Below are 25091 nucleotides of genomic sequence, written 5' to 3'. Positions count from 1 at the left end.
CTTTATTATGGGTAATTTGTTACTATTATCCTATCTACCTACATTTGTTGGGAAATATAGAAATTTCTTCTAAAATATTTGAGTGTGAATGTTTTGAGTCATCCCTTAAAATGGTTCTAAGTGGTCTGTGAGTTCTACGATTTGTCTTAAACACCTCCGTTTGCACCTTTGAACACCTAAGTCTATGTAAACCAGAAGGGCAGTGGCCCATGAAGGTGCTATGTAATTAATTCAGGACCTACCAGAAAAGAAAAGAATTCTATGGGTACATGGGAGGAATTTAACTTGGCAAGAGCATTAGACCACCAGAAATTCACTGATTACTACTTGTAGAAGCCAGTGATTGCACAAGGATGTGTTTACAAGAGCAAGGTAAGACCTGTAATTTTAGAACAATTAAAAACAGTTACCCTTACATGGTAAGGATGTTGAATTAGAGAAGACTGTTTGGGATTCCAACTCTCTCACTTAAAAGTTATTTAATCCCTAAGGGAAAATTCCAGTTTCACCAACCCTTAGTAGAGAGTCATTTTTGTGAATAAATCAAATGGTCCCTGTGAAGGCCCGGTATACACTGGGTGGGAGAGAGCAGTGTGGAGGTGGTGGCTGGAGCAGCTTCCTGGATCATAGGGAATTCTAGCTGTGAGCAACTCATAAAGAGATCACTTGCCTCAAGTCCCAAATTTAACAAAAACTGGGCTGTATCCCACATTCAGATCCTCTTTCGTGTATTCTGAAGCAAGTTTTGCAGGGCACTGCTAGTGGTGAGTATTTGTTTAGGTTGTAGAAAAAACAAAGCTTTACAATCCCTGGAAAGGAGAGCATCCAGTGTGGCTTGCTGAACCACCTGTCATTATTTGTGTTTCTAAGCTAATGTTTATAACAAATATTTAACTCTGAGCTTCTGCAGTCTGGTGAGGCTCTAGCCTGAGAACACTTAGAAAGGTTAGATATTAGCAATAAGGGAACCAGTTGACTGCCTTGAAGAATCTCTCACTTGACCGTACCTCTCTGTTACCTGAGTTACCTAAAAAGATTAGCTATGGTTCTCTATAGTGTTGCAAGGTTTCCAAACAATGACCCGTGTCACACAGGTTATGAGATTTGGAAGGAAGTGTAGAGTCTGAATGATATCACATCTGCTAAGCTACCATGTCTTCTGGTATATACTACAGTAGCTGGAGCCTGACCACAGTTGGCCTGTGTTGGAGGATCCGGTGAATTAGTCATTTGCTAGTTGGAAACAGTTTTGAGGACCATGAAGATATAAGGACAGGAGATATAGATGATCTCCGTGTTTACTGAGGCTCTAGGCTTTGTGTATCTTCCTCCCACATCCTGAAGTAGACTTTCTAATTTCTGTCTAGCTCAAAACCCCTGGAAACCCAGGCTTTTGGGAGACACCTGCTCATGCATCTTTCCCTGGTTGAAGTATTCCTGCTAGTCAAGGTGGTGGTATTGAACCACCAGAGTGGGGCTGACTCTCAGTCAGAAGACTAGACTTTACCCTAAGACCATGGACTGGTTCAAATTTGAAATCAAGATGGGGCGGGCAACTTTCATCTGTCAACAGCACCAACTGTGCCAGTGGGTGGAAGCTGTAGAACAGAGGCTCTCTGGGAGCTTCTAGACTTGACTGGAGAATGAGAATGAGTAAAGCAGAGTGCATGAGGTTTCAGGTCTGTGTGGATGTGAAAAACAAGTAATTCAGATATCCTGGAAACAAACTACAGATAGCGCAGTTGATCCAGTGGCTTGCAGAGTCCAAGAAGCATGTATGACACCTGGGAGATGTTCTGTAACTATGGGACAGCGTAAACATTGCTTGACTTGAAGCACCAGGATTATATTACTCTGAAAACTTGCACATGGAGACCCAGTTAAAGGACAGCAATAATGAGCCAATTTCCCAGCCTTTTGCTCTTTTCTCAACAGTACTCTTATCATAGGAACTTCTTTGCCTCTATGGTTTGCTAGCCAGTAAAGTAGTCCAATGCATTTATTACTTCCTTTACCTTTGCATGTGTTTTTTGACCATCACTGCATACAAGCTTTGAAAAGTTATACAGTGATTCACAGGAAATATCACACGCATGACATCAGTACCAAGAGTACTGCTGAGCATAAGTTGTTCTTCTCACCTTGTTAACATGTCTCTTAAGTAAATCAGTGGGCTCTTCAAGTCACTTTCTTGGAACCATTGCCCAAGAATATTATGTCAGTTGAGTTCCTGATAATACATACTTCTATGCAATTGTTTTTCCTTTTTAACCAGAAAAAAATACAAAAAAAATACAAATGAAAAAGGATTGTACTATGGCTCCATATGGAAGGCACTTACTTAACATCCATGAGGTTCTTGGTTCAATCCCTACTAACCCAAATACACAAGACAATTTAATACTATGTTAGTATGATGGATTATTGAGATGTTTTATGTATCTATTACTAAGATAGAAAAGGAAAATTCTTAGGAAAGATATGAAATAATTGTCAACAATAGTTGCATTTTTGGCAGCTAGAACCCGTATCTTCTGTCAGTACACTCCTAGCTAATAAGTAGCGTGCCACAACTCCATGTACCACTAAAATTCTAGACTTCCTCTGCCGTGATTTCTAAACAAGAGTCACTTCTGTGAAGTCTGGGAAAATCAAGCCAGTGAAAACACCCTCCAGGCATGTTGGGCCACTTTAGAAAGGCAACTGTTCATCGTGAGCTTAGAGTTTTTCATTTTTCCCCAAGCATGTTAAAAGGTTGGATGTTAATAAAACTTGGAAGGATAAATTAACACAGAGAGGAAGTGTTAAAGAAAAATATATTAAAAAATTAACTCAAGACAAGGATACTAAAATGGAGCCCTCTCCAGTTCTGTTACAGCTTCCTTTAAAAGGCTGTCTTTTAGGAGCAGAATTTAGCATTAACTTTCATGAAATTGGAGCTTAAGCTGTGCCAAAACAAAACAAGAAAACCAGAACTATTTACAAAGACCCTCGGGGATGCAAAATGCAACTGTTTCATAAAAGCTGAGACTTGAAAAAAAATGCTTCAATTTTGACAATGTACTTTCTGAGCAGAGAAGTTCTAAATATTTTCTTTTAGAAAGACAACAAAATTATAGGAATATTTGAACCATTTGTTTCAAGTATCCAAATGAAACAAATAAACAAGCAAACAATAACCACACCACAAGAGAGTCTGTGGCTTTAGGTCTTGGGAAAGGCAAAGCACGTTTTCTTTCCAAACTTACTATGAGGTCTCCATCTTGTGGACCTTATCAGAAATGGCTGCTAGAGGCTTTGTTGGTGGATGAGGATATGTGAGAGGACAGAGTAGGGCCAAGGGCTGATGGTACGTTAAGGTAACCAGTACTGAGCAGACACTAGGGAGTCTACCTAGAATGGAGCTTTTCCTAGACTGCCCAGAGGGTGGACATGGGAGGGTCTTTGGGTAACCTTCCTGTAACAGGAATTATTTAGCATTAGTCCTATGATTAGATTATTTTACTTAGCATAATATCCATGCTTATTATCACAAGTAACGTTTCCCCTGTTTTAAGGGCTGAGTATGCACTCAGGGCACTGTATGCTTATGCTACTCTTTCCTTATCTACTGTCTGATGATTTCGGTTGTATCTTTATTGTGCTGGAATGAACACAGTATGCAGATTCCTTTGAGATCTTGATTTCAGTTCCTTTTGAATACTCAAAAGTGGGATTTCCTGACTCATACAAAAAGACATTCAATCTTTTTTTTTTTGGTCAGTCATGGGGCATGAACTCTGGGTCTGGGTATTGTCCCTGAGTTCTTCAGCTCAAGGCTAGTGCTCTATCACCTTGAGCAACAGTGTCACTTCCTGAAATAATTTTTTTTGACAGTCCTGGGACTTGAACTCAGGGCTGGGGCACTGTTGTTGGACACATTTTGCTCAAGGCTAGCACTCTGCCACTTGAGTTACAGTGTTACTTTCGGCTTTTTCTGAGTATGTGGTATGGAGGAATCGAACCCAGGGCTTCATACGTGCTAGGTGAGTACACTATCACTAGGCTACATTCTCTGCCCTATCAACTTTTCAATTTTATTTCAATAGTGGACTGTGCATGTACATGGTATAAAATTTGAAAAGAATGACAGAAGTATAGTAGAAATATAGCTCTCTCTTATCTTTCCAGAAAAAATAACTCCCAGTGGCTTCTTCCAAATTTCCAGAGAAATTTGTTTATATAAGCATATAAATGTTTAACATAGAGTTGAAGGCCTGTCTTTAAGCAGTAGAATAACTAACCAGCAAACAAAAGAGCCTGAGTTCAAGCCCTAGTGTTGCCAAAAAATGTATAATGAAGTGTTAAAAAATGAACAACAGTATACAAACCTTTTTTTGCTTTTCTCCAGTTTTGTATTACTTTTCTTTCCATGGCAGGAGCTGTTATGTTTTTTCTAATAACACTCATCATGTTTTCTGTGCATGTTACTTTGTATGCTGCATCCCAGCCATATTGGTAACCACTGCTGTTTTGCTCTAAAGCATTGTACCAAAGGTACATGTCATCTTGAACATGTGTGAATATCTGTAGGATAAATTCCTACAGATGGCTTTAGTAAATCAAAATGGTTATATACTCTTACTTTCATTTTATTATTTTAGCTAAATGGCTCATCATCATCGTCATACCAATGTTGGTTCTCAATGCTAGTGTGTGAGAGCTTTTTTTCCTTTACCCTTGCCAAGGAATGTTAAATTTTAATTCTTTGATCATGTGATAATGAAAAATTGTATGTCACAAAAAAATTGTATGTCACAAAAGTGAATTTGCATTTCTCTTACTTTGATTGTACTGAACATGTTTTCATAAGTCTGGGTCATGCTTATATTTCCTTTTCTGTTTTTGGCACATTGCCATTGAGTTCTCACTGCATTGTACCATTACGTTATAAACTGAGAAGATTAGAAGTTGTTTTCCTTGCCATTGGCCTTTATAGTTAACTTGTGGAGTTTTTAACATCTAGACAAATTTCAGTTTTACAAACTATATATTAATCTTTCCTATCTTTTGGGTTTTGTGTTTCTAGTACTTCTATACCTTTTCCTTCATATCTACTATTTTATTTATCTGGAAACTATTTGGGGAAAATGGTATGGAAAAAGTACATAATTTTAAATTTTTCACTTGTTCTAATACTACTTATTGATCCAGCCATTATTTCCCCACTCATTTTCATATACAAGTAAGGAATGAAGGTATATTTATGTATTTGAATGCTCAATACATTCCCTTAGGAAAGTCTCCCATCTCATCCTTCCTCCAGCCCTCCCTGTTCCACAATTCTAGGCTATCAGGAGCTCCCTTTCTCCCTACTGTTTGTCTTTACCATTTCCTTAGTAGTTATTCAAACATGACTATGTTGTCTTTTCTCAAAACATCCTGTTTCCATTTATGTTATCTGCTGCTGAAGGTTTTGAACGGTGATTGAGACTCTGGGACCAAGCAACTGGGATAGGCAAAGGGGAGCCCATTGTGTTTAATGGTAGCTCCTCCTTCTAGCTCAGGCATCTCCTTATTGGAGTCCCACTTCCTATGATCCTCTCAAGATGCCTCCCTTTGTCAGTTGTTGGATCACTCCTCCCTTTTATACAGTAGCCTCTGCTGTCATCTCTTTCCTGCCTGTTTCAAATACCATTGCTCCTCTAGAGCTTACCTGCTGGCCATGCCTTTTAACTGTTTGCTCATATCTCATATCTTCTGTATCCTAGCTGCTTCCTCCAAATGGACCATTTGTTCTTTATGGCTCCTGACACTTGATCTTTTCTGTCTTGTCTGTAGTGGAGTTAGGAGAAGAACTAGAGCCAAGCCAGACAAGACAGAAGGTTGGTTCAGGTAGATTGAAAACTAAACATCATTGAACAAGAGGTCATCTTTCTTAATGATGACAGATAGGGCACGCTGTTAACCGATGCCAACAGAAAACAAATGTACCAGTGCAGCCGTATCCCTACCATTTAAGCAAAGAAGTAGTGTGCTCTTTGCGTCATGCAGCAGCAAGCTTCTTACATGTCTGCTGCTAGATCCTGATAACAATCTTGTTACAAACAAGGCAAAATGCCCTGCAAGGCAAAATATGGTCCCAATTAATTGATTGCATTAGATCCAAAGTGCACAAAAGCAGGAATGCTGGTCCCATTGATGGGGTGAGTTTACATGGTGTCTGGCTCCTACTGGCAGTTTCATCCAATGAGATGATCACCAGAGGCCCTGAGTTCAGTTTTAGCCCCTGCCTTGCCCAAGGACTCTGGATCCTCAGCAGGTGTTAGAGAAGCAAGCTCATACATTTGGCTGAGATCTGACTCCTTGCCATTTCTACTACCATAGATTTAGCTCAAGATCAGTGTCATGCCTGGCCTGTAAACTGTAGTGATAAGTGTACCTCCTATTTCCAGATCTAAGCAACTGACTTTTCCTGTTTAGAAGCTTTGTCTCCCAGGTGGGTCCTACCAGAGTAAGGTTACATGAGGGAGCTCTCATGTTTGACTCCTGCATGCACAATGCAAGTGTCATTGCCCACTGGTATATGCTATGTTCAGTGTAATTCAACTCTACAGACACTCTCATGTGAACACACCAGGCTATCCTGATGTCCCTACTTCATAGTCATTCTGTCCTCTCTCTCATTGCCCTTCTTTCTTCATTTGTCTGCTTCTTCCTGCCTGACCCAAGCAGGTGACATATGCCCTGTGTTCTTCCTCTGACTTGACAAGTCAGAATTCAACATGGCTCCCTCTGTTGTTCCAACTCCTCTATTTCAGCTCTCAGCTCTTGGGGGAAATTATACATCTCTTTGCTTCTAAAATGGCGCTCACGGACCTCTTGTGGTTTGACACTGTGTACCTGAGGCCTACAAAGCCACATGATAAAGATGCTTCACACTCTTGGACTGGCCACTTTGTCCAAAACTCAGAGGAAACTATGAAAAGAAAGAGGATTGTTCTCTGGAGAATTCAGTGTCCACATGATTTTAATGACTGTTTGCAGGGAGTACTATATTATTCCCATGTCTCCGTCTTCTGCTCTTAGGGCCTCATTTTCTGGCATCCATTTTCTGATTTATGTGATCTCCCCAGGTGTATGTGTGCTATTAGGCAGGAACTGCTTTCCTCTCTCAGGTTCTAGCTCACTGCCCTGCTCTGTAAACAGCCTCTCTGTATCCTATTTCCTTCCTTTTTTTCCTGTGTGCATAAAGGATATGCCAAGCTGTCTTTAATATTGGCATTTGTAAGTGAGGACCCCAAGTGTGACACTTGGGAACTAGATGAGATCTGTAACAAGGAAAGGCAAATAAATATTATACATCAAGGAAAGTATGGATGGAATACCTCTCCCCACAGACCTGTAGATACCATTATTTAGCCTGACAGTCTCTGCCTTTGCACCCTGTTCTCTAGGGACAGGTTTTGGTTGTCACTGTTTTTGCACTGGCATGGTACCAAGATCAGAAAGCAAAAAGGTATGTGTGTGTGCGTGTGTATGCGTGTGTGTGTGTGTGTGCACACATGCGCATGTGCACGCGAGCGCACATGCGCACATATGCATGCATGCATGCAGTTTTCCCTTCAGAAATGTATTCCTGAGTCCCTGATATTTGTCCCTTCTTTCCACCAAACCGTTTATTCTCTTAAAGCCTAGCTAAAAGAGGAATGAGTGTACAGTGTACATCCCCACTGTAATGGAACACGATCGGATTTGTGAATCTATTTTGGAAATTGTGCATATAAGACATACCAGTCCCCCCCAACACATATATTACTTTTAGAAAATATTTATTGAGTGTACCTAGTTCCGCAGCCCTGCATTAGGTACCATAATCCATACTGCTTTATCAGACCCTGATCCTGGCTTCCAGGACTTTTATGTTATTGGCAGAAACATGAGTCAACAAATAAGGAGGTTCCATTGTCATTTCTTACATGCAGAAAATGAGCTTTTGTAGAAAAGCTAAAAAGAAAAAAAATCACCCAAAGCAAGACCTGGTAAAACTGCTGTAAGAGAGATAGCTGTGGCAATGTGGTCTGGGAAAATGGAGTCACCAGCTTATGATAAATTGCAATTTGTCCTGGGATTTGCCTGTAGGAGTGGAAGTAAGAGGTCAAGAGAGGGGTAGAGAAATGGAGAGGGTCCATGTGTTTCTCTAAAATGTGATCTTGAAGCAGCAGATGGACTGTGAGACTGTTTGGCATAAGTTTGGCATTTAAAGAAGAAGTGAGTATGCAAAGGAAAAGTGAATTGTCGGAAAGTGAGAGGCAGAGAAGATGAGAAGGACACATGTCTGTCTGGGCCAGGAAGACCTGGAAACCATGCAGCTGGTGGCAGTCAGGGTCTCTGGAAGCTGCCAGGAGAATAACTGAGTTTGTGAAGCCAAGCCAGCCAGGGTAGACTTGGAGCTGTGACAGAAGAAGACTAGCCTCCTTTGTACTGAAGGCCTCACTTAGTGTTGGACAGAATGGTGGAAATTAAGAGCAAATAGGGAATGGATAAGAACTGTTATATGCCAAGGTCAGGACCTACAGCAGAGGCCAGAACACAGACTGAAGCGTGACAGCAACCAGGGCCTGGAGGAATGGCTTCATGCTGTATTCAGGAGCCAGTGCAGTCATGTGAGACTCCCCATGGGACCAACCTCCACAGCACACTGCGTGGAATCCCTATTTCCTGCCATGACCAGGAATCTGAGCTCTGTACTGAACCAATGCATGCAACCAGCTGGAAAAGACACAGTAAGAGGGAGACTTAAATGATGTCTCTGCTGTTGACAGTGGACATGTCTAGGGCTGTACCTATGATGATAAGAACAACGAAATGCTACTTGGTGTGACTTCTGTGTATAATCATATAAATATGGCTGCTGGGATGTATGAAAGAAGATCCTTGCATTTCCCAGCCTTCAGGTGCTGTAGTGTCCAGCAAAGGACACATCTGTTAAAGACTCAGTCTCTAGAGTGCTACTAGAAGATGATGGCACCTGTAGGAGATGGAGCCTTGTGAGTGGTCTTTAGTCCACTCGGGCATGCCATCCAGGACGATTGTGGTATCCCGCTTTCCCACCTTCTCACTTTACTTTCCCTCCATAAAGTGAATGGGTTTGCTCAGCCATGCACTCCTACTGTGATGTGCTTGTCACAGATCCCAAATAATAGAACCAACAGACTGTGAGCTGGAACCTCCAAAACTGTGAGCTGATATACACCTTTTCTTTCTTACTTATTTTTAAATAAATGAATGATCTCTGGCATTTTCATTATAGTATTACAATTCTGACAACACACAGGCAAGCAAGTATCTTCCACAGAGGTAAATGGTATTCAATTGTATAGTATTTAATTATATGAGTAGGAGAATCATCTTATTGTTCAACATACTTTAATTTCTACTATGTTATTATTTTGTGCCAGTCTTAGACTTAAATTTAGTGCCTGGGCGTTTTCTTTGAGCTTTTGTGCTTAAGGCCAGTGCTCGACCACTTGAGCCACCACTCCACTTCTGTTTTTTTGGTGGTTAATTGGAGATAAGAGTCTTAAGGGCTTTCTTTCCTAGTCAGGCTTAGAACCCTGATTCTCCAATTTCAGCCTCCTGAGTTGGTACAATTACAGGTGTGAGTAACCAGCACCTACCCATATTACTATTTTGATCATTAAGTCTTCATATCTATTATTTAAGAACTATATATAATAATTTCATACTATATGCTTTATGAACTTCAGTTTGGCTTTTGTTAATATTAACCAGATATAGCATTTTTTGCTTCTTTTACCAATAAGATTTCATTTACCTTGTACTTAAACAAAGGATATTCTTAAGCCATGTAATTTAAAAAATATATTGTAAAGGTGATGTACAGAGAGGGCTTACAGTTACAGGTAATGAGTGCATTTCCTTTTGAACAGTGCCACACCCCCTTCCTCATTTTCTCCAAGTTTTTTTCCCCTCCCAACTTCCCTACCTCCAAAGTTGTATAGTTCATTTACAACTTAGTGTCCACTGCTAAATTATTTTACTCTTGATCCCACCATTTCTGTGCTTCTCCTTCCCAGAGGAATTTACATCCAAAACTTATATTCAGAAATCATGAACACTGACAGAAGGGAATATTACCAAAGGAAAAAGAAAAGAAGAAAAAAAAAGAACCATAACAGTACAGAAAAAAAAATCTCTTGGGGCCAGGAGTTTGGCCTAGTGGTTAAAGTGCTTGCCTAGCATGCATGAAGACCCGGGTTCGATTCCTCGGTACCACATACATAGAAAAAAGCCAGAAGTGGTGCTGAGGCTCAAGTGGTAGAGCTCTAGCCTTGAGAAAGTCCAAGGACAGTGCTCAGGCCCTGAGCTCAAGCCCAGGACTGGCAAAAAAAAATCTCTTGTTTCCATTTCTTGGAGTTCATTTTGATGAACATCGTTTTATATAACTATATGCACATCACTATTGAGCCTTTCCTAGGGATATCCTCCTTTGTTCTCATTCTGTGAATGTTTAGACTTTTGCTTAATTAATCATGTGTATGTGTAATTATTTGTCTTATCCTATGCAGTGGGTTTACTTGTAGATTTATAGGCACATTCTAATGATTACACGTGCCTATAAATGAGGGACTCCATGCCACCTATGTTTCCTAGGGTCTGGCTAACTTCACCTACTATAATTTTTCTGAGTCTTTCCATTTCCTTATGAATTGTACAATGTCATTCTTTCTGATGGAAGCATAGGATTCCATTGTGTACATACACCACATTTTCTTGATCCATTGTCAATTGAGGGACATTTGGGTTGATTGCATATCATGGCAATTGTAAACAATGCTGCAATAAACATGGTTGTGCAGGCTAAGCCATGTATTTTAAACCATACAATATATGTATTTATATGCCAGTGAAACCATGATAACCTCAATATATTGCACATATCTATTATCCTCAAGACTTTTCTCTTCATAATTACTGCAACCTTATTATAGATTAGTTTGCCTTTTTTATTGTTGGTTATGAGACATGAACTCAGGGTCTTGGTGTTTCCCTGAAGTCTTCAGCTCAAGGCTACCGCCTTATACCTTGAGCCACAGTGCTACTTCCAGTTTTCTGGTGATTAATTGGAGGAAAGAGTCTCATGGACTTTTTAGTGCCCTGGCTGGCTTTGAAGCAAACAGTGATTCTCAGATCTCAGCCTCCTGAGTAGCTAGGATTACAGGTGTTAGCCACCATGCCTGGCTATGCCAGTATTTTTTTGGCCAGTCCTGGGTCTTAAACTCAGGGCCTGAGTGCTATCCTTGGGCTTTCTTAAGGCTAGTGCTGTACCACTTGAGCCACAGTGCCACTTCTGGCTTTTTCTTATGTATGGTACTGAGGAATTGAACCCAGGTCTTCATGCATGCTAGGCAAGCACTCTACTACAAGGTCACGCTCCCAGCCCAATCTTTTTCTCTTTTTTTAAGTGGATGCCCCCTTTTTGGGTGCTAGATGATTTTGTATTACTATAAATCTTCCTGAGTTTAGTTCTGTGATGTACTTCACTGAGAAACAGTTTAACCTCCATGGGTCTTGGGCTTTTAGCTTTGTTACACTGGGCCAGAATGATGTTTAGTCTAGATTCCCACTGGGTGAAATACATGTTAAACCTTTAACCAATGTGCCCTGAATTACTAGATTTCTTTCTCCAACTGTTGGATCCGAGCACTGCTCTCTGACCTGTATAACCTCTGCATGCTATCGGCTTTAATTCTTTTGATTATTCCTTCACTGGACAAAGGTAACTTTCTCTCATGCATGTTAATCAGTCCTCAACTGAGTATGTGTAGGAATTTTGCAGAAGTGCAGCAGTCTGCTGTGTGTTCTCCTTCTCTGGTTCTTTACCTTGCCAAATCCAGCCTTGAAGGTCCATCTGCATGACTCAGAGAAACTTTTAGGTTTTTCATCTTTTGTCACAGCCTGAAGACTCTCAGTGCAGTAAGCTAGGGCCATCCTACTCTGGGATCCTCATTTCTCAAGAGTCACTGACTTCCATCATCTGATATCCAATTTTTAGAATGCCATTGTTCTGTATAGGTTGTCTGGTTTTTAGTTGTTTCAGGTGCACATAAATCCGATTCCTGTTATTCCATCTTGGGTGAATGTAGAAATTCCAAATCTTATCCTGTTTTTCTCACTGAAATAGTCCTCCAGTGATATGCTATTAAGTCAATTGGTTTCAATGTGCCAACACTTATGCTTATAATTTTATTAGTAAAGCAGATTTAAAGGGAGAGAGGTAAAAAGAATCAACATTAAAAATAGTGGGTTTGTGGTCTAAATTTGTTATTACTAAAATACATAGCTTATGATGTCACTGAAATCACAGTTGAATTCAGTCAGTGCATTGACACTCTCTGGATACATAGCAGGTGTTGTAGAGGGGAGGAGAAAAGGACGAGAAGAGACAGGGATCATGCTCTAATGATCCCTGCTGGAAATTCTGTTCATTTCTTTAGTAGAGAATAATGAACCCATTACCTGTCGGTGATTTGCTAAATGAACACATGTAAATTTGAAGAAACATAAAGAAGTATCCTCTGTGTCCATCAAAGGAAGTGTCTCTGAGAAACAAGGAAGACAGAAGAAGACAGTGTTTCAGGAAGCAAGATGCTAGTAGACAAGGAAACTAGATCCCTTTGAGGAATGAAAACAGTAAATGGTTTGATTCGTCGGGAAAGAACAATTTGGGGGCAGTGAGAAAAGATTAGTAGGTCAGATTCTCAGATGACTTTACTTTTTCCTGTATTTCAGATTGAGGCTTCCAAAGTAGTGTGGATTGATTCTGACATAAAACGTGCAATGTTCCCATCCTGTTTCAGCTTTTGACTATATAAGAAACAACTCAATGTTTAGTAGTTTAAAAAACATTGGTAATTTTGGCCAGGATCACCTTGAGTATAGTCTGATTCTAATTTGGTTTACTTCTTGGCTGGCAATCAGCTAGTTATTGATTGGCTTACTACATAACAAGATCTAGTAATTGGCTGGCTATTAGTTGACAGAGCAACTGAACATGTGTGAATCCTTACCCAGCCCAGTTTTGTTCACATGGTGGTACTTGTTGAGCTCCCAGGGCCAGGAAGTGAGGAAGCCTCAGTGTGCAAGCATTTTACAAGTCTCTGCTTCTCCACTCCCCTCTCCACCCGCCATGGTTTAACTCTGCTCCTGGGTGTAGTCCCTGAGCGCTTTAGCTCAAGGATAGCATTGTACTGCTTGAGTCACAGTGCCACTTCTGGTTTTCTGGTGATTAACTGGACATAAGAGTCTCACAGCCTTCTGTGCCCAGGCCAGCTCTGAACCTCAATCCTCAGCTCTCAGCCTCCTGAGTAGCTAGGATTTCAGGCATGAGCCTCCAGTGCCTGGTGCAAGTCTCTACTTATATTGAACCACATTTCTGATGAATACACTGGCCAAAGCAAGTTACACTCTCATCCTAAATCAAAGGGCTGATAAGCACTGTTTTTTTTAAAGGAATAGCTGCCACATTTAGAGTCTTTTTTTTTTGCCGGTCCTGGGCTTGAGTTCAGGGCCTGAGCACTGTCCTTGGACTTTCTCAAAGCTAGAGCTCTACCACTTGAGCCACAGCACCACTTCTGGCTTTTTTCTATGTATGTGGTACTAAGAAATTGAACCTGGGTCTTCATGCATGCTAGGCAAGCACTCTACCACTAGGCCAAACTCCTGGCCCTGGAGTCTTTTTTTTTTAATATAAAATACTGCATATCCCTGAAATATTTATTGTGCAATAATCAAGAGTGACCTGCTGACTGTCACTTTTAAAGTTATCAGTTGCTTAAAATGTTGTAGGCTCACTGGCAGATTTGAATTATGCTTTGAATGGGTTCTCTAACGTTTTAAAAAGCAAAATCAATGTTTTCATCTTTCCTATTTGTCTTAGCTTTATCTTTATAAAGGACTTCCCATTTTATGTTTAGTCTGTTTTCAAATTATTAGATCAACACAATATCAACCTATCATCAAAAATGAGAGACTATTGTTGACAGAAAATCTCCCCCTCCACTCTTGGTCAAGTCCTCTCTGTCTTGTTCATTTAGCCTGGGCAGTGGGGTTAGTCTTGAAAGAGCCAGGAGACATTCCAAGCCAGTTAAGGTCAAGATTGGACTGGTTGTCTTTGGTTGCTTTTCTGGCAGCTCACTTTTAAAAGTCAGGGAAGACTTTGAAGGAATAAAAAAAGAACAGAGCTTGTTGTTTATGTATTAAAAACTTCACTGTGCTTCACAGATGAAACTATTTCTAAATCTAAGAAACCATTTTCATTATCAGGTATATAATTTTGGATCTTTCTGAAACTAACCCTTTTATTACTTCAGTTAGTATAATGGAAATAATGTAAAATTCCTATGTGAAAAACAATGTATTTGTGTTTACTTCTCCCCTGCACATAAAGAAAAGTTAAGGGAAGAGGCTGATGGAGAAAAGAGAATAGCCTATGATAAATATTCTTAATTGCTAATTACTACAGGGTAAGTTTTCTAAGTCCTTGGCAATATTGAACATTCCTAAAAAGAAGGCACCAAATCCTAAGCAAGATGGGTTCTGGAAATCTCCTACCAGTTGGTCAGGAAAACATGATCCCATTAACAATAACTGAGACCATATGGGGAGTCTGTCAGTGGGGCACCGAGACTTCACATGAAAACACACCATGGAGCTTCTTGAAGGAAGAACACGTCCCTTAATGGTAAAATCTATGTACTGTAAACTCATGCAAAAAGGAGAGGAGATTCCATAATAGTGCACAAGGCACTTGTGCTTTGTACCTCCAGTAAGAGTTAAAAAAAAAAGGACCTGAGATTTACTGCTACTTGTAGGGATGTTTTCATGCCAATACAGTTTTTCTCATCTCCTTTCTCTTGTATCAGTGAGATCCCTGTGAGCTCAGGTCATTAGAAAGCGACAAGGGTACCACAGGAATACAGCTTTAAGAAAAATCCATACAGACACTCTCATTCAAACATTCATTTTCCAAACAATTTAATGTGGCTCAGAGAAATTAAACTGACCAGTTGCACTGAAGTTTTCAATTTAAGTGTTTTGCTCATTTTCTTTATGCCATAGCTGGTCCCCAAATCAGAAAATGTAACCTTGTGACAAATTACAAGGATGGTGAGTATTTTTTCTGAAGAACTTAATATAAAACACAAAAGCCTTAATGATGTCATTCTAAAGAAAATAATTTGTCTTACTAGCTTGAAAGTGGTCATTCTGTTTTTCAGGGATAACTTGAGAGGTCTTCCTCTGGTTAAATGCTGTCTAGCATTTGTTTTCTCCTTGGAAAAGTTTTCAGAAACAGGATTTATAGGACAAAAGTTTATACTTCCATTGCTGACCTTATAGGAGACCTAGGAATGTTGCATTTGTTGCCCATTGTAAGAGTAGGGGGGATTCACTCATATAGTCATTTAGTTCTGTCTACCTGCTATAAAGATCTGTTGGGGACACAAAAGGATGGATCTTGAATGTCACTGTTAGTTTGGCTTGCATGTCTTTGTTTTGATTTTTAGTGAAAATAAGCATCATATGTTTATTGGTTATTTAACTTTCTTTTTTTTTTCCAGTCCTGGGTTTGAGCTCAGGGCCTGAGCACTGTCCTTGGACTTTCTCAAGGAGAGCTCTACCACTTGAGCCTCAGCACCACTTCTGGCTTTTTTCTATGTATGTGGTACCAAGGAATCAAACCTGGGTCTTCATGCATGCTAGGCAAGCACTCTACCACTAGGCCAAACTCCCCGCCCTTAACTTTCTTTTTCAATGAAATGCTCATTATCCTTGGCTTATTATTCCATTGGGAAGTCTCTTACATACTGATTTGCAAATATTCTATTTTTTGTTGGTGGTGGTTGTGGGGCTTGAACTCTGGGCATGGGTACTTACCCTGTGCTCTTAGCTCAACACTAGCTTTCCACCACTTGAGCCACAGCACCACTTGCAGTTTTCTTGTGGTTAATTGGAGATAAGTGTCTCACAGACTTTTGTCTCTGGGCTGGGTTTGAAATGCAATCCTCAGATCTCAGTCTTCTGAGTAGCTAGGATTACAGGTCTGAGCCACCGCGCCTGGATTGCAAGTATTTTTATATTCTATATACAAAATCCACTGCAGTTGTCACATTATAAGTAGCTTCTCAAAAGTGATTACTTTTCTTTTTTATTAAATAATATTTATTGTAACTAATAGAAGGGTTACATTATATTCGCCAGATGAAAGGTGCATTACTTAACAATCATTGCTACCCCTTCTTATGCTTTTTGTCCCCATTTCCCTCCCCTCTCCCCTTCCCTCATCTTGTTTCCCCCTTCCCTATCCTATTTCAAATAAACAAATAAACATATATACAATATATCTGATAACAAGGTAAGATACTGTAACAATGTGAGATAATCAAGGGACAACGAAAGAGATGAGAAATAACATGGTACATTAAGAACAACAGTCACACCTTGTATGGCTCTTGTTTCTATATCTTGTATGTCCTTTCATTTAGCCTCATCCTATATGGCCTTATATATCTAGGTTTTGCCCTATTGTAAACCTCTGCTAGGAGAGCCCAAGGTTTCTACTGATTATGACAAGTGAGAGAAACCATTGAGCCTATGTTCCTTTGAGTCTTGCTTACTTCATTTAATTTGATTTTTTCTAAGTCTTTCCATTTTCTTACAATTGGGGTGATGTCGTTCTTTCTGATGACAGCATAGAATTCCATTGTGTATAAATACCACATCTTGTTGATCCAATCATCAGCTGAGGGGCATTTAGGTTGGCTCCATATCTTTGCTATGGTAAATAGAGCTGCAATGAACATTGTTGTGCTAGTGGCTTTAGTATGTCCTTGTTTCTGGATGACTGGGTAAATGCCAAGGAGTGGAATAGCCATTACTTTCTTTTAGTCTTAATTTATATAATCTTCTAAGCTACACAAAATTAAATTCAGGAATATGGATTTATCAAATCTCTCCTTTATAGTTGTCCTTTTTGACCTAAAACAAAATAAATTAGAACTCTGAGTTCTAAAAGTTGGAAGATTATTCTTTTACATTTTTATTTTATTTTTATATGTATGTCATTGGTATAAGAAAGGGCTATTTATTGTGTACTTACTGATTTTTGAATTGTAAACTACATTTTAGTTTTCTGATTTTCTGTATATATTTTTCTAATATAAATACTTAAGAAATGAATTTCCTTCTACATTGTATGTTATAATTATCCTACAAAATTTAATGAATAGCTTGAAAGCCTTATGATAATCTTTGACTCTTTTCCGGTTCTATACTGTTATTTGCTTTATTTAGAAATACATTAAAATGTATAATTATATGGATTTTTCATTATCATTATTATTTATTTTCAACTTAATTGCTTTGTGATCAGGAAGGTAGCTGATATAAAACCAATTATTGGCACAATTGTCACTTTAAAATATCTTTGTGTATTTTAGAAAGAACATCATTTCTGATTTGGGGCATATCATTAATCTGTGAGATAAAATGTATGATAGTAAATAAATTATCCTCAATATCCATCAGTCAGTGTACAAGATAATAAACCCCTTTATTCTGGCTGTGTGTCACATTTAAAAACTCAAAATATAACAGCAGAACAAAGAAGATAAAAGTTAAAAAAGACTAAACAAAGAGCTATCCTATGACTCAACAATCCCACTACTGGACATTTATCCAATAGAGTACAAACAATGCCATGCTATTATGTTTGCTACTATGTTTGTGTGTATCATTGTCATTCAATGGTTACTTGCTTAATTGAAGGTTTCTAGAAGGCAAACACTCAAATCATAAATGTGTGACTAAATATTAAATGAATTTCCATTTTTTAAATTGTAACATATAGAGAGATTACAGTTAGTTTGCCAGATAGTAGGTGCATTACTTCTTACATATTGATACCCCTTCTCACATTTTTTTCACATTTCCTTTCCCCCACCCCTCCCAATCATCTTTCTATGTTTAGTCTTTGAGAAACCTTCATACTGTTTTCCAGACTAGTTGAATAAGTCTACATTCCCACCAACAGTGTAGTAGAAAGACCAGATATTTGGTATTTCATCAAACTGAAAAGATTCTGCATGGCAAAGGACATAACAAACAAGATATATAGAAATCCCACAGAATGGGAGATGTTTTTACCAGCTATACATCACACAAGAGCATCATATCTAAAGTATTCTTAGAGTTCAAAAAATTAAACTCCCCCAAATAAAGCCCTCAAAAACTCAACAATTCAGTCAATAAATGGGCTAAAAACTTAAAAGGGAGACTTCTCAAAGGAAGAAGTAAGAATGGTTAAACAGACATGTGAAGCAATGTTCAACATCTCTGGCCATATGAAAGAAATAAATCACTACAACACCCTATTTAAAATGGACATTATCAAGAAAACTAACAATAACAAAGCTTCAATACTTCTTGATAAGGAAGAAAACCTCCTTAATTGTCTTTTCAGACCATCGCTATGATTTTTTTCCTCCATCTATCTTCTTTTAATAACTTCATTATTTTGAGGATGTATATTGAGATACTGGTTATGCAAAAATACCTTTGGTACATGTATAATAGAAAAGTTTTAGCTTGAAAGTTCTCTAATATAATACAGGTCATATACAAACAATATACAGAAAGCATTTCCTGAAGTACTTTTTGTTTATACCACTTCCCATAATGGATGACTCCTGGACATTTTATACATGTTGCCACCTTTTTTGTAGCGTGCTTGGAGCAAGGTCCTTGCCATTTACAGATACAATTCTTGATTTAGGAGACCTAAGATCCGGCGTAATTTTTCCTCTTGCACTGTCTAGGTACTGACAGAATTATATCCAAGCTCAGACTGACCCCTGCTTTAGTACTTTCAGTTGCAGTGCCATGCAACTAAATCATTGCTTTATTGTGTCTTCAGGTCATCAAGTGGTCTTCTCACATCATCATATAGGCAGCACCAAGAGTCTCTGGCAGCAGAGAGAGAGAGACGGCGACAGGAGAGAGAAGAGAGGCTGCAGAGAATAGAACGGGAAGAAAGAAACAAATTCAAGTAAGGCTTTTAAGGTTGTTCGAGTCATGAGTTAAAATGTAAGGCATGTGACTTTTCCTGTATCCGATTAATCCTGGTGTCAAAAAGTTAAGAACTGCTGTCTTTGCTTCTAATTCTGCCTATATTTATAAGGAGGTACAAGATTTACGTGCAACAAGCTGTATCTGATTTGGTCTGGCCTTTCTCTAAGCATATGACAGGAAGCACAGACTACTAAATACAATTAGGGACTTGCGTATTCCTGGTCCTCCATTATGACCTTACACGGGCCTTTGTGAGGACAGAGTGTCTAATTATCTTGTCATTTCTCCCTAAAAGATCTTCGTGGTTTATTCATGGCCTTTTGGATGCCTCAAAGAGAATGTTTTTCCCACTTGTGTGTGTGTGTGTGTGTGTGTGTGTGTAAGTGTAAAATAGTCCTCTCTTCTGTGTGAGGATGGCTGTTGTGTTGGTCATTCATAGCCCTCTGTCCCTTGGTCTCTAAGTCTCTGTCCAGAGTGTGGCTCATTAGAGATTCTGTGCCTTAATATGTCTTTCCCTATCAAATCCAGAGTTTCTCTGTTTCTCTTTCCACCAGTTCACGTGTTTTCTCATTTCCTAGGCTCTCTTCCTCCTATCCCTTTCCTGGGACTTCATGCTTTGTTCATTATGGGGTTTAAAACATTTGCCAAGACTGTTCTTGTGTATGTTTTTCTTTCCTCTTCTAGTTTTTTATAACTTCTCTTCCTCCTCTTCCATCTTTCCAACCCTCTCTCCTATAGCTTCATTTTTCACCCCACCTCTACTTCCATTCCTTTGACAAATAATACATCCATTTATTACTCCTAGTTAAATCGGTAAAGGATATAAGGTATTGTCAATGAGAACCTACAGATTAAATAACTTGTGTTTTTTTTTCTTCCCAGAAGCCAGGAAGAGTACGTGTAACTGTAGAAGTTATTAAAATATGGGCCGGGAGTTTGGCCTAGTGGTAGAGTACTTGCCTAGCATGCACAAAGACCCAGGTTCCATTCCTTGGTACCACATACATAGAAAAAGCCAGAAGTGGTGTTGTGGCTCAAGTGGTAGAGCTCTAGCCTTGAGAAAGCCCAAGGACAGTGTTCAGTCCCTAAGCTCAAGCCCCAGGACTGGTACCAAAAAGAAAAGTTATTAAAATGTGAGAATGATAAAAATTACTTAGCTGCCACTGATAACTTAATGAAAGCAGACATCTCAAATCTGTCATTGCAATAGTAACCCTGTCTTTTGGCATCATTTCTCTCAGATGCTGCGGTGGCTCATCCTAAGCTGCCAGAATAACCCTGTGTTCTGTATGTTTAAGGACCTATTTAAAAAGACAAATTTTTTGAAAATGCATGGGACAGATTAAATGCAATTCTTATTTATGACTTTATGGGAGTTTTGCATAGTTTATCAGCCAATAGCAGTAGAGAATTGGACTGAAATATGTAAAACATTGAGGTAGTAGCTCATATATCCAAAGCTTTGGGTTCCCACCTTCTTAAAACAAGATACCAGTTTTGGGGAAATAGAAACACCATGTTCCATCATGTCTCTTCTGTTGGATTACTGGTGTACAAACCACAGAGGAGGAGCTTAGTATTCAGAGCTCTGCCAGTGAGGACTCAATATCTTTTACCTCCAGAAATCCCTACCCCTCCCCGCCATCTCTTGTTCAGGCCTCCAACAATGTTGCCACAAAGGCACAGTAGTGGTAGCCTAGCTAGGGAGTGAAGAGAGCCTGGCCCCTAAGCAGAGCTGTGATGGCCCGTGAGCACCACTCACCTGTCCTGCTAGGTTGCCCTGAATGGACATACAGTTATCGAAAGTATACAGTAGATCAGAACCTCAAGCTTTATGGCTACAGGACCAGGAAAAAAAAACCAAGTCAGAGAGAGCCACTCAGGTGCTACACACAGTTTGATCTGCCTAGCATCGGAAAATAGTTGAAAACGGGACTAATACTGGAATTAATACCAATAATGGAGTTCAGAACTCATACAGACAGACAAAACTGAATGCAGTTGATTAAAATGGTTGAGACAAAAATTTAAGATTCTGTAGAGAACTTAGGTACCTACAATCTCATTGCAGATATCAAAAATTTGTGGAATGCAGCCCTGATCAGCTTATGATATAATTTTAACACAAAAGGAAAAGATAGTAAAAAATACATAAAAGGATGTAGATATATGTATAAAATAATTCATTATAGCTATTATTTCAGGAATAAGAGTACACATACTGGAACCATGCAAACAAAGAAAAAAGATGAATCTTTGGGAAGAAAAAAAATAGAAGGAAGAACCCCATGGGAATAAATGTAGAACTGAGAAGTTTTTTTAAAAAAATTTAAAAATCCATCAGATGAGCTGAATGGCAGAATATACGTAAGAGAGGGAAAAGCCAGGAAATGTGAAGATAGAACAATAGGAATTATCCGATCTGAAAACAAAACTTGAATTGTTATTTTGGAATAACAACATACCCAGCTTTTATTTCATTGGAATCCCAAAGGACTCTCTCTTCCCTCAACCACACACACACTTATGCATGGTGGGCACTGTCTCTTCAGATTCTGTGCTTATAACTGCTTACTATTTGTTCTTGGTTCCAAATAATTTTCACTTGTAATTAAAGAGTACAGAGAGTTCTGGGGAAAATAACCCCCTGTCTAAAAAACAGGCTAGTCATCAGAACAGCTCGTAGGTGCTTGCTATTGCTTATTAGTTATAGCGATGAAGTTCTATGTTTCTGAGAATGAATAAGAGGAGATTTAGTAAAAGAAATAGGAAAAGCTTTTATGTGGTTCTCTTTTGTTATTACCTGAATGCCCTACTTTTTATCAATGTGACTGCTTCAATTGTTTACCTTCCTTGTGGTTTTTGTGAAGCATCTAAAAGCTGTTTCTTATCTGCTGTTGCTTTGGTTAAATATGGTGTTAAAGCTTCCTGGCTTAAAAGAAATTTCATTTCTAATGTGAAAGTGATGAGGATGAATGTTTATAAATGATAACAAATCTGAGCCCTTGTTGAATTTTTCTTCCTCCTAATCTACTCGCTTCTGAAAAACCTGCTCAGTATATCCAGTTACCTGTGCAGGGAGAAGTAGCATAAAGTTGCATTGTGAAGTTCAGTGTAAAAACCCTTATCAGGATTCTCCAGGGAAGTATAAAGTTCTATGAGGAATGACTGACTGCATAAGTGCTGGGTTTTTTTTACCTGATCTGTTTTTAAGAATACAGGGCATAGCTGGGTACCAGTGGCTCACATTTGCAAACCTAGCTAGTCAGAAGACTGATATCTGAGGATCGAGGTTCAAAGCCCGCCCAGGCAGAAAAGTCCCTCTGAGCTGCTTATCTCCAATTAGCCACTCAAAAATCAGAAGTAGAGCTATGGCTCCAAGTGGTAGTCTTGAGCAAAACAGTTCATGAATAGCACCCAAGCCCTGATTTCAAGTTCCACAATCAACAAAACAAAGAATGCAAGGATTTAGAACCAATTATAACAAGATTACTCTGGTAACAGTTTTTACTATTCATACATATACCATAATATACTTGAAATATACAGAATATAGTTTGCTTTAAAACATCACATAAAGCCAAACATAAGCCAATCATGCTCTTAAACTTAGATTAGAGGTGAAATCTCATCAGCAGAAAAAGAAAAGCATTAAAATTGTATTAACTTAGATATTGTTCATGGATATAAACAGAGGATAATGCACAATGCAGGGGCTTCCACTGGTTCTGGTATAGAAAGCAAGAGCAGATGGCCACATAAAGGGATGTCCAAATCATGAAATGCCCAAATCATGAAATGCAACCCAAAATACCTAGGAAACTTACTTCCACTTCGACTTAATTCTTGGGGTGAATTTGGAGGAACTACTAGAGCCCAATCACATAGTCATCATCTCTAAAGTTACTGTCTGCTTGCAATTGCCACATTTTATTTATGTATTTTTGAGCCTCTGTCCTTTCCTGTCACACTCTTATATTATTCTCTCAGAGTAGTTAATAGTATTTTTACTGTTGTTGTTTATTTTGGTGCCAGAATTGCGGCTTGAACTCAGAGCCTAGGCACTGTTCCTTAGCTTTTTCACTTATGGTTTGAGCTCTGCCACTTAAGCCACAGCTCCACTTCTGGCTTTTTGGTGGTTAGTTGCAGATAGAAAAGTCTTATGGAGTTTTCTTCCCTGACTGGCTTCAAACCAGGATCCTCTCTCAGCCTTGTGAGTGGCTAGGATGATAGCATAAGCACTGGAATCTAGCTAAAGAGTGTTTTTGAGAGATCAAATATTATGTTTTTCTATCATCCTTCATTTTATTGAAAATTGGTTGTATTTGTTACTTTTAAGTATGGTCTTTAAGAAAAATTCAACTGTAACATTTTTGAAAGCAATAGTGGGGCTTCATTATATCCTGTTAGTAATTTCTGAGTAATTTCCTGAACACTTAATTCTGTTATTTCCCTTCTCTATTTGTGTGTTCTGCATATTTCTGCTAGCCGAGAGTATTTAGACAAGAGAGAGGAGCAAAGACAAGCAAGAGGAGAAAGGTTTGTATTTTCCCACTTTCCCTTTGAAACTAAACCATATCTGACTTTGTACAGTTAACCAAGCATGCAGAAAGACTGGGTTCTTAAACACGTTAACATCACCCAAGGTGCGAAGGTATTGGGTCACTATCATCTATGCAGCAAGTAACTAGCAGTTTACAAACACATGTCCTTGTCAGATAACTTTTGTAAGAAAAGTTTGTGTTTATCGTCTACTGCCATCATCTTAACTGCATGTGTGTGTTCAAAAACTCTACTCTACACGACAAAATTAGTGTGAGACTATTCACTCATCTTGTGTCGCTGATTAATGAGAATATGTTCTGAGAATTGCTCTGCTACATAATTTTTGCATTGTGCAAACATTATAAAGATTTTACATAAGGTGAGATGGCCATTATATCAGTAGGCAATATATTTATATGGGACTATAATAGTATAAGTTGTCTAGTATTGGCCAGGCATTGGTGGTTCATGCCTATAATCCTAGCTACTCAGAAAACTGAGATCCTAGATGGCGATCCTAGATCACCATCCCAGCCCAGGCAGGAAAGTCCAACAGACTCTTAGTTCTTATGAACCACCAGAATACTGGAAGTGGCGTTGTGACTCAGCTGGTAAATCACTAGCAGAAAAGCTCAGGAACAGTGCTCACCTGCCCTGAGTCAGACTAGAAAGTCTGCTGTGAATGCAGCATCACTACTGAGCCTGGGTGAGGTACTCTGTGAGTACCTTCATGTCACTCGGTCAGCATTCAACCAGTGTTAGAGGGCACACGCCGTTCCTGCCACTATCTGAAATACAGTCCACACTTGGGAGTCTTGCTGGCTGTGCCCAGTAACTCCCCTTACCCCCTTCTGACCTACACCCAGCTCCTAGATAGCAAGAACCATGTCTGTCTGAATTTGGTTTCTCCCTTGTATACTCAAGCATTTGGCACATAGTAGGCACTTAAGAAACATATTTAGACAAAAAAGTGAGCAAATTAAACAAGAGCTTTGTGTAAGCTGTGGCTTGAACATGAATAAAATATAAATTTAATAATATCTAATAAATGTAAGGAAAGCAGTTGTGGGACATAAACTAGGAAAAGACAAAATTTTAATGTCTGTAGTTTACTGTCTGCAGTTTTTCACTCTGCCACCAGATGGCGGTATGACATGGGGAGATGACAAGGTTCATTTCATGTATTTTACTGGAGCCCACTGGGGAATCTAACAATTTCTAAACTGTGCCAATATGATATGAAATTGTACTAATATTGTAGACCTCTTTGGATAAATGTATCAAGACAGTCTGTGTGTGCTCAAAAAATCAAGTACTTAAGCCAACCCCATAAATAAACAGCATTGCTTTATTTCCAGCTTTCTATTAGATTGCCATCCTAATAATCAGTTGTGACCAGTGAATTCAGAGTGAAA

The 25091-nt window shown here is 39.0% G+C and overlaps 1 protein-coding gene across 10 annotated transcripts in view; it reads left to right on the top strand.

The window, feature by feature from the left end:
• Fhod3 (formin homology 2 domain containing 3) overlaps positions 1 to 25091 on the top strand; it is a 400155-nt gene that overhangs the window by 299197 nt on the left and 75867 nt on the right. For 8 of the 10 annotated variants that reach the window (XM_090353236.1, XM_090353233.1, XM_090353231.1 and 5 more), the window contains 2 exons: positions 18977 to 19108; positions 23620 to 23670. In XM_090353236.1, coding sequence (XP_090209362.1) covers positions 18977 to 19108; positions 23620 to 23670 — 183 coding nt within the window. The remainder of the gene's footprint in view (positions 1 to 18976; positions 19109 to 23619; positions 23671 to 25091) is intronic. The other 2 variants (XM_090353234.1, XM_090353229.1) reach the window with 1 other exon arrangement.

This window comes from Megascapheus bottae, chromosome 19 (assembly GCF_031878675.1).
Source record: "Megascapheus bottae isolate mThoBot1 chromosome 19, mThoBot2.hap1, whole genome shotgun sequence".
NCBI classification, from domain to species: Eukaryota; Metazoa; Chordata; class Mammalia; order Rodentia; family Geomyidae; genus Megascapheus; species Megascapheus bottae.
The sequence above is the reverse complement of the archived record's forward strand: the minus strand, read 5'-3'. Positions and strand labels throughout refer to the sequence as shown.